Raw genomic sequence first — 10,204 nt, 5'->3', positions numbered from 1 at the left:
ATCAGCAGTTCCTAAAGACACTATCAGCAAAGGTAGGAAAGAAAAAGAAGGGCAGGGGGTGACAGTGTGTTTCCTCGTACGGGCACTAGAATACCTATAGCCGTATCACTGTCCACCTTTGCCCACTCAGCCTGTTGCTGAGCAATGAGCTTGCCTCTTTTTGTCTCTTGCAGAGCTCCACCGCCACGAGAGCATCCAAGAGAAGAACGTGAAAGAAGCCAAAACCAAGTGCAGAACCATTGCGTCCCTGTTGACAGACGCACCCAACCCCCACTCCAAGGGGGTGCTGATGTTCAAGAAGCGGAGGCAGAGGGCCAAGAAGTATACATTGGTAAGCTTTGGGAGTGTCGACGAAGACCGCTCCTACGAGGAGGAAGACGGAGTTTTTCCAACTAGTGAGTCTGAGTTTGATGAGGAAGGTTTCTCTGATGCCCGAAGCCTAACTAATCACTCAGACTGGGACAACACTTACCTGGACATTGAAAAGGCCAAGTCTGACTCTGAACAGAAGGAAGAGAAGCAAAAAGGTTTGAGTGAGGCCTCAGGTAAAGGAGCACGATTGTTTGAGCAGCAGAGGGAACGGGCTGGGAAGTACACAGTTGAGAAAGTCCCTGTGCAGAAGAGCCCCCAGCTTGTCCCAGCTGCCCAGCCACAGCAGGGCACGGTGAACGGAGATATGCCTGTGCCACAGAAGGCAGACAGCGTGCCCCTCAGCATCCACCTGGAAGGCATGCAAGTGCCCAGCAAACAGCCAGCCACCATCCCTGCTCAGCTCCTGGCTCCCCCTAGCCCCACTTTCTTCCCACCTCCCCCAAGCACCCCCGACCCCTTCTCTGCAAGCACAAGCAGCATGTTCAACAGGTCTGCACGGCCCTTTACTCCTGGCTTTTCTGGCCAACGCCCAGCAACATCCTCTGTCATCTTCAGGCCATCTGCACCCAAAAAACCTACTGAAAGTCTGGGTGGGCAAAGCATGGTGGTTCCTCCTTTCTCGCCTCTGGCTCCAGGAACACCTGCCAATGCACCAGTGCCAACACACCGTGGTCCAGTCAGCTCCTCCACATCTCTGTATATTCCTGCACCAGGAAGGCCAACACCTCCACTGGAGTCACAGCCAACAGGGGGAGGAAGTGCTCCAGAGACTAAGCCTCCTGCCAACACTGCCCGGACATCCACTACTTCTATCTTTCTGTCAACTCCCTCAAAGCCAGGAGGGGAGGTGGCCTCCGCAGCATCCCAGCCACGAGTCCCTGGAACTGCCTCTTCTTCTTTGTATATTAGTCCAGCACCATCACAGCACACGATAAGCAGTTCCCCCATGCCAAAGCAGCCTTCTCCTGCCGTCTCACCAGCAATGCCACGACCTCCTTCTGAGCCCTTAACCTCCAGGGAGCAGAGGATTGCCGTGCCGGCTCCCCGCACAGGCATCCTGCAGGAGGCTCGCCGGCGGGGCAACAAGAAACCCATGTTCAGTAAGATTGAGGAGAAGAAGAAGAATTCACCCAACCCCGAGCTCCTGTCTCTGGTGCAGAACCTGGATGAGAAGCCGAAAGGTGACCACCCCGGGGCAGGCTTTGAGTCTGGGCCTGAGGAGGACTTCCTCAGCCTGGGTGCTGAGGCCTGCAACTTCATGCAGTCCTCTGGCCGCAAGTTCAAGACCCCACCTCCAGTGGCTCCTAAGCCTCAGCAGCAAGATGCTGGACTGGTAAATGGGGCCCAGGACATGCCTCAGCTTAAAGGCAAGGGGGCAGAGCTCTTTGCCAAACGCCAGAGCCGCATGGACAAATATGTGGTGGAGACACCACCGAAGCCAGAGTCCAAGCCCAGGACCCCCTCTCCTTCCCCTTCTCTACCCTCATCCTGGAAATATTCACCCAATATCCGGGCTCCCCCTCCAATAGCTTACAACCCAATGCATTCCCCTTTCTATCCCCTGGCAGCCAGCAAATCTCAGGCTAGCAAAGCAGAGAGCAAAGTGAAAAAGGCACCTGGCCAGAAATCAGGGATCAAGGTCATTGATTTAATGCGCCACCAGCCCTATCAATTAAAGTCAGCCATGTTCTGTTTTGGGGATCCCCCAAGCCCCAGCATTCAGGATTCTCCTGGTCAGCCAGCCCCACAGGCTAGCTCGTCCTTCATGGCAGCCAAGCAGGTCCCCGTGAAAACAGCCAAGACCCAGGAGATTCGTCGCTTCTCTACTCCGGCTCCCATGCCAGCCTCAAGCAGCCTGGCACCCACTGTGCTTGTGCCCCGCTCGGCCACCACGTTGGATGAGCCAGTGTGGAGAACAGAAATGGCCTCTTCTGCCCCCACTACACCGGCGCTCTTCCAGGTGGAGCTCAGCCAGTCCCCTAAGCCATACCAGAGCTCCCCAGAGCCCGGTCAGGCGGGCCAGGGGCCTTCCCCAAACCCAGCCTCGGCCTCTCGGTTTCAGGTGGCCAGGCCCAAATTCTCAGCAGCAAGAACGGGGATGCAAGCCAATGTGTGGAGGCCGAGCTTTGGCCACCACTGAGGCAGGCACCCCTCCCATCCCGTCCGTGGCGCCGCAGAGGTAGTGCTCGTTTTGTCTTTCATGTCAGCTCAGTACATTGGGATGAGTGACACAAAATGAAGAAAAGAGAAAAAAAAAATTACGCCCCTTCTGCACCACCCTCTCCCTCAGCCTCCCCTTGGTCTCAGATGGGCAGCTTCATGGCAAGGCTTACTGGCTGTGGCTATAGCAGGAGGAAGAATGTGGAGAGAGAGCACATGTGTGGTACACAGAGACTGGGAACTTGCACGCAGCGGCAAAACCCACCTCTGGAGGGGGTGAATGGCAGGGGCTGTCTCGAATGAGGACATGTAGGCAGTAGTGGTGTTCCTTTCCCAAGGGCTTTGGAGTCACCCCTGAATGGAGGGAGACTGGGGGGCAAGAGCTTTCCAGGAAGAAAGGGTCAGAGGTGGGATTACAGTACAGAAGCCCTAGCTTCCCCATTAGACTGCTTTTCTCTGAGCCTGTCAGTCTGTACACACACACCTGTGGGTGCACACACACATGCACACAGCAGCCCTCAGCAGGGAGTGAAAGTAGAAGTGGGGCTTCGCCTTGGACACTTCTCCCAGAGCCCCCTCCAGAGGGGCATGGGAAAGGAGGTGAGAGAGCAGAGTGAGCGGGGGTGTTTGCGCATACATGCGTGGGCAGTGTGCCCTGCGCAGGAGGGTGGCCACGTGTGCCCGTTCCTCCAGTCACCAGGGCTGGGGGTAGAACAGAGAGTCATCCTAGCTGGTGCTAAACATGGCTAGCAGGTCTCAGAGCAGTTTGCCAAAGAGGGGCATTGAGTGGACTTGATGGGGCTAGCACAAGCTGGAGGAACCGCAGAAGGACGTATCAATTTTTGAGGATACGCAAAGGCAAAGCTAAACTCAGGCAGTGGCTGGTTGGCGCAAGGAAGGTCCTGCAGCATTAGTCCCACTGGAACAGGATACAGATGCTGTAAGTACAAAGGAGGATTGCGTGGGAGAAGGTACAGTTGGCTTTAAAAGGAGACAGGATTGAATATGCATTTGCACATCATCTTTTTCTTTAGGTTAGGACAGAACTGTGGCTAGATTGGCAATGGGTCATGACATAAAACTTGCTGAAAACTCTGTGATGAGCTGGAAAACAGAGCCCCTTTACAGACGCTGTCAGTATGGAAGTGGAGGACAGCAAAACAGAAAGTCACAAGTAGAATTTCATACTAAATAATTTAAGTATCCTTGAAGTCTATTTGGTAAGAACTGAAGTGCTCTGAGGGTCCCAAAGGATCTGCACTCACACACATACAGAGCTCAGTTTGCTGACGATGCTGGGGAAACAGGGCTGGTTATTCCTTGAATGTCCCAGGCTAGCCTCAGGCTTAATCCCTACGCTAAAGGCATACAAGAAGAAAGCATTCCCTTTCTCAAGGAAGAATTCAGGATATTAGTAGGGACTGTGCATGTGTGTGTGCATGTCATTTGTGCTCTGGTTTGCACACACCCCTGCCATTTGCTTTCTGCCTGTGCTCCCCCTTTTGCAGCAGCCACTTTTACAGTGTGATTCCACAAGTACACCAAGAAAGCATTGCTCCTGAAGCACTGGCTCCCAAACACATCAGATGCCCCAGCTGCAGGGAAGGGGCTTGCCACCTCTTCTTGGGCAGGGATTGCCCAGCCTTTTGCTAGACCCTCAGGAATGAGTACTGGAGGCAGGATGAGGGTCTCATAGCCCTGCTTGAGACTTGTCTCCATCTCATTAGACTTGCTTCTCTCCTTCAAGCAGAAGCCATTCTCTGACTGGACGGAGCACAAACTTTGGATGTACAAAACTGTAGGTTCTGGGGAGAACAAATGGAGTGCAAATGGGGCTGATGCACAGCTTACTGTCTGTAAGCAGTGCAGCTAGTGTGGTTTCACACTAAGTTCAAGCCAACCTTCCTCCATGCAGCTGGAGCTTACGATATGTAGCTCTTTTCACAAAAGCTGGGGGCTCTACTTTTTCTTGGCGGCTCTCACGTGCTTCTCTGTGAGCACCTGGAGATTTTGCACGTGTGCTCTCCCACGAAGAAAAAGGGGGCTGAAGAACCTAGCTAGCAGCTCTAGTCCCGGACAAGCTTGGGGGGGAGAGAATGAGAGAAAAGGAAAAGTAATACACAATCCTGCCTTTGAATCCTTCACACTCTGGCTAGGCTTGTGTTTGTAGTGCACGTTCCTGGGGGCCCTGAAACATAGGATGAGCATGCTGGGGAGGGAGGAGGACAGCACTTACACCTCACCTGGCAGACTATCAGCCATGGGAAGAGGATGGAGAGAAAACCTTTGGGAATGCCTTGAGTTAATGAGCAAAGGGGTGGCTGAGCCAGAAGAGGTGCTGCACCTGGTTGTATGATGTAGGAGCAGCTGACCTGAACTGATGAGGTGATTGTATGTGTTCCTGGAAAGCCCCAGAGGGGAGGTCTTAGGACAAGTCATCACCACAGAGTTAATTCAGATCACCAGAATCCACTTAACTCTGGTGAAGGGGAGCAGCCATGATACAAAATGTAACTTGGACGATTACTTTCTCACTCATCCTGTGCTGCATTGCACTGCCAGCATTTCTGGAAAAAAATCCTGCGTGCTGTAGCAAGCTGAATCTCTGTGATTCTTCCCAAACATGGGAGGAGGAGTGTTCTATTTTTCTAGGAAAGCTGTGGGAAGGAACTCAAGGACTAGCAGTGCTCCAGAAGCCTCCTCTCTAGTCTCCTTGTGGAGTGCTGTCTGTCACTGGCTAGTGGTTTTAGCCACTAGCCTTCGACAGACAAGCTAGCCCAGGTTGAAAGCATTACTGAACTCGGGTTTAGAGAGGGGTTGTGTGGACCGCAGAAAGGGTGCTCAAGATAATTCTGCAGTGAAGAAATAACCTCAGAAAGTCTGAATCTTACTCCAGTGTCCCTTTCCCTCAGGCCCCTAAAGGTAAGTAAAAGCCTGAGTGTCTTGGGAAATTCATTTTGCCACTGGAAAAAAAGAGAGGTCTGGCCTTGGCATGTAAGGGAGATCGCATGTGGTTAGTATTTCAGTGGTCCTACTCCAGATTTCTAGGAGACACTGATACAAGCCAAGGAGTGATGGCCAAACGCTGTTGAGTGTTAGATATCAGGACCCAAGTGAGTGGAATAACTGCATTTGGCCCATCATTTCTGGTAATGTAATGGGCAGGGGGTGAAAAAAAGTTAGGTTGGACTGGAGAATGAATATTAAACATCAGAGCAAGGAAAAGAACCAGGAGGCTGGGGATCCTGCAATTCACTTCTAACATCCTTGGTTCAAAGCTATGTTTAGAAGCAAAGCCAAAGTAGTTTGATGGATCTCAGCCTGTCCCGATCTTTTCTGGATCCTATGCTGACACAGGACTTGATCTGCAGAAGCAGAGGGTGTTGCAGATGAGGCCTACAGTGCTTGTGGTGTATCCCAAATAAGGCCTGTGGCTGCAAGTAGCATGAGATGAGAAATAATACTGAGATGCATCTGCTAAGCTATAAGGAAGAAACCTGCACTGCTCCTGGCTTCAAGCAGCTCTGCTAGTGTCTGCTCATTAAAATATTGTGGCTGGCCTGTTAGAAAGGTCACAGGTGAGGTTATGAGGAATACTTTTGAACCATGTAAGCTTGTCTTGAGCCTCTCCAAATTTCTAATTCCTCAGCTGTTGAACAAGCACAGACATAAACAGTTGTTTGACAAGTTTTAGCTCCCACCTGCTAAGTTATAAGCTGCAGTGGTAGGCCAAACCCCAGTGTCCCCTTGTTAAGCATTTGAAGATGTCTGCGTGGGTCCTGATTTAAAACTGCCTATCATCCCTCCTCTCTAGCATGCTGCAGGTTACACATTGCAGCTATGGCAATTCTGGGGGTTTACCTTTGCTTCAGAAGTATCAGTCCTTTCCCTCTCAATATATGGGAACACTTGCCAGAGATAACGTCAAGATCCTGCAGCAGCTGAGAGGAAGAATCTCGGAAGAGACTGGTGTGATGAGGAGTCACCGATCGCCAGACATGAGCACAGTGCAAGCCAAGATTGTCCCTTGGAAAGAATATGCTACCTTTCTGCTATAATATCCAGCATCCCCTACTAGACCCTCTTCCTAGAAGAGACTCATCAGTGCTCTGAAGGTGGGAGCCCAGCAGCAGTGCTCTGTCTGGTGGAAGATGTGACCCCAGAAGAAGAACAGAGTTGGCATCTTTGTTTATGGAAATACCTTTTTTCCTTTTCTGTTTTGTCTTTTTTTTTTTTTTCCAATTTACAGTCACTTTCTATTTGTTTGTGCAGAAGAATAAACTTGTGATATGCACTTTACATGTGGCATTTTGTCACCTTCTTTGCTTGGCACCCAGGAGGAACTGCTATGTGTACAGCACATGCAGTTAGCACTACCAACTACTAAGGCCAAGAGAATAAAAGGAGTCCAAAAGAGGATGGAATGTCTAAACACCTAAGTTGGACTTAAAACCCCTATACATTAAAAAAGCCCCATGCAAGCAAAAACTTAAGTGAGATCCAAAACTTTGCTACTACAGGCTATAAAACACTCGCTCACTGACAGGGTGAAGAAATTTATGGACCAGCCCCAGCTGGCCTGCCCCAGCCCTGCCCCTCAGCCTGCTCTAACCTAAACCCTAGCCTCTGTTTGTAAATCTGGTATTAACGGAAGTTTGTCAGCTCTGGTAAATCCAAATATAAACTCACACTGAATGATTCAACTTAATATTAACCAAGAGATCAGAAAACCAAATCAGCCAGAAAATCAAATATATCCCATTGTATCCTCAGGCTCCAAGCCTAATCCTAACTCTAACCCTAACCCAATTCATGTTAAAGTCTACTCAATTTCTGGGTCCTGAGGGGTTCATTGTGCTCAGTTTAGGACAAGCATTAGCAGGTCGCCTTTCCCAGATGCATGTCACTCACAGACAGCAATTCCTGAGCACTGCAGGAGACACTGGGGTCAGCTGTAGGATTAGGCTGCAGGCTCTGGACACTTGTCCAGGTATAATTTTGTGGATGTTTTTCAGATTAATTACAAGGAGGGGTCCCTTATGCAGTGGTCTGGAGGTGGGTCTTGGGACTATCCAGATGTCGTGGTTTAACCCCAGCAGGCAACTAAGCACCACACAGCTGCTTGCTCACTCCTCCCTGGTGGGATGGGGAAGAGAATTGGAAGGGGAAAAGTGAGACATCTTGTCGTTTGAGATAAAGACAGTTTAATAGGGAAAGCAAAAGCTGCGTGCACAAGCAAAGCAAAACAAGGAATCCATTCACTCCTCCCCATGGGCAGGCAGGTGTTCAGCCATCTCCAGGAAAGCAGGGCTCTGTCACCCGTAACGGTTACTTGGGAAGACAAACACCATCACTCCTAATGTTCCCCCCTTCCTCCTTCCCCCAGCTTTATATGCTGAGCATGACGTCATATGGTGTGGGATATCCCTTGGGTCAGTTGGGGTCAGCTGTCCCGGCTGTGTCCCCTCCCAGCTTCTTATGCCCCCCCAGCCTGCTCGCTGGTGGGGTGGGGCGAGAGGCAGAAAAGGCCTTGACCCTATGTAAGCACTGCTCAGCAGTAACTAAAACACCCCTGTGTTATCAACACTGTTTCCAGCACAAATCCAAAACACAGCCCCATACTAGCTTCTATGAAGAAAATTAACTCTATCCCAGCCAAAACCAGCACATCAGCATATTTCTGATTGATTTGTGGACAGGAAATGCACCAAGGGGCAGCAATGTTTGCTGATGCCAATCCTGAGCTTCTGTCCAACCAGAAGCACAGCTACCAAAGAAGTAAGTTTACAGATGCACAGGCTGCAGATTAGGACTGCATCTTGTTTTGCTTAATAAAGCTGACATAGTAGGATTATGACCTACTCCAGATGGTTTGGCACATTGCAGGACAGTTGCTGTGTCCAGGGCACAGCAACTCTACAGCCTTCTCAAGTGAAAGTCATTTCTTCTCACAGCAGATCGTGTCAGAAGGAGCCAGACAAACAGACTTTCAAAGGTGGAACGGGAGCCAGCCCTGAGGTTCCTGGCCCAAAGCAAAGCCGAAGGATTATTGAACAGCTATCCAGCAGGCTAGGGATGAACTTGGACTTCAGTGCCCTACTCAGAGAGTAGGTTAAAACCAGAAAATAGTAAGGTGCCTAGTGGGGATATCTACACCCAAACAATCGTACCTGATGGAAGGAAAAGTGTCCAGCAAAGAGCACAGCAGGGCAAGTATGTGGCATGTAGGAAGCATAAGGGTATTCCCAGGCAGTACAGACCTATAGCTTCAACGGCCACTAGATGTTGCCACTGTTCTTCTCTGAGTTACCTGGGGTTTTGGCATTCACCTGATGTGGTGTTAAATCTGGAGGGTTTAAAATCTTAGGAAATCCTTTCTTCCTAATCTATCCTCTTTTGGCCTTCACATATGGCGTTGCTCAGTCCCACATACCAGAGGAGAAGGCCAGGCTCATACCAGGGAGTTTTGGCAGCAAGAGGCTTGCTGCAGCTTGGAGGGGATTCCTGGGTGGCAGCGTGTGGGGCATGCAGGCAAAGAGGCTGCCCAGCAAATAACACACCGTGGGCACGCCAGCAATTTCAACACACACTCCAGCTCTGTGATCAAATCCTACATATTTCTGTCCCAGTCCTACATCTCATCGTGCATTAAGCCCACTTAGTGGCAGGAGGGAGCCTGGCATTAACTGTGCGGTGCTACAAAATACTGACAAGTCTTCCTGACGTCTGTGTAAAAGTAGAAGAGATTAAGCATATATGAAATATTTTAAAATAACAAAATATATGATGTATTTCAACATAAGAAACAACCAGAAGAAAAAAGCCAAATCAAGAGTTTTGCAACTTTTTTTTCAGAACAGATTGAATCATGTTGAAATCCGCTGCTTATGAATACTTTCAGCACAGATCAGTCCTGGGCTCCAGGGAAAAAGGGGGGCAGTGTCAAGGTTTAATTCTCTATCTTTGGAAAATTAAAAGCTGGCTATTTGCCAGACTGACATTTGCCAGACTTCCACATGATCAAAATGTGCTCAGGAGACAGCCCTGCTGATAACGCCTGTCTTAGCTACTGCTTATGTCCATCTAGCACCGTGTAACGAGGCAGATCTCATCTGCTGCTCTTGAAATGATTTTGCAGACATCAGTGATTTGAAGTTAGACCATTTGAAATTAGGTGCACAAGAATGCAGTGCAAAAATAAATTAATTTTGAAGATACAAGTCAGAGAAAGCAAAGCTTGTGCAGGCTATTCCTAAGGCCACTTAAGCCAAGGGTATATTTGGAAAGAGCGAGATGGTCACAGTGAGATACAGACAGTTCCTTGTATGATTAAAAGCTCCTCCCTGAAGTGCTGAAATGTTCTACAGGCGGCACATGTACTACCCCGCTGACCTAAGTGGAATCTCCACGTACTCAAGCAAAGATTGAATTTAGCCACCAAACCTCACCACACTCCAGGTAAATCCCTCCACCCCAAACCAAAACTAAAACAGCTCATCAAGCAAGGCTTGTAATGATGTAAAACCTTGAGCACTGAGTAGCATGAGTGGGTAAGGTAACAGTAAGAGCTCTACATAACTTCTTATCTATGCTGAGTTCATCATATTACTTATGGCAGAGATACCAGATTGGCACAATATTCCCAGTGGAAAAAGACACTGACTGCTGCAGC

General features: G+C 49.6%; 1 protein-coding gene across 1 annotated transcript in view; it reads left to right on the top strand.

Annotated features, from left to right (window-relative positions):
• The window catches only part of SYNPO2L (synaptopodin 2-like), a 40,320-nt gene extending 33,489 nt beyond the window's left edge, over window positions 1–6,831 (top strand). Inside the window, exon 4 of the mRNA XM_009322443.1 lies at window positions 174–6,831. Coding sequence (XP_009320718.1) covers window positions 174–2,512 — 2,339 coding nt within the window. The 3' untranslated portion in view covers window positions 2,513–6,831. The remainder of the gene's footprint in view (window positions 1–173) is intronic.
• Window positions 6,832–10,204: the final 3,373 nt, after the last annotated feature.

This window comes from Pygoscelis adeliae, unplaced genomic scaffold, assembly GCF_000699105.1.
Source record: "Pygoscelis adeliae isolate BGI_AS28 unplaced genomic scaffold, ASM69910v1 Scaffold244, whole genome shotgun sequence".
Classification (NCBI taxonomy): domain Eukaryota; kingdom Metazoa; phylum Chordata; class Aves; order Sphenisciformes; family Spheniscidae; genus Pygoscelis; species Pygoscelis adeliae.
This window is presented reverse-complemented; position numbering and strand designations above follow the sequence as displayed.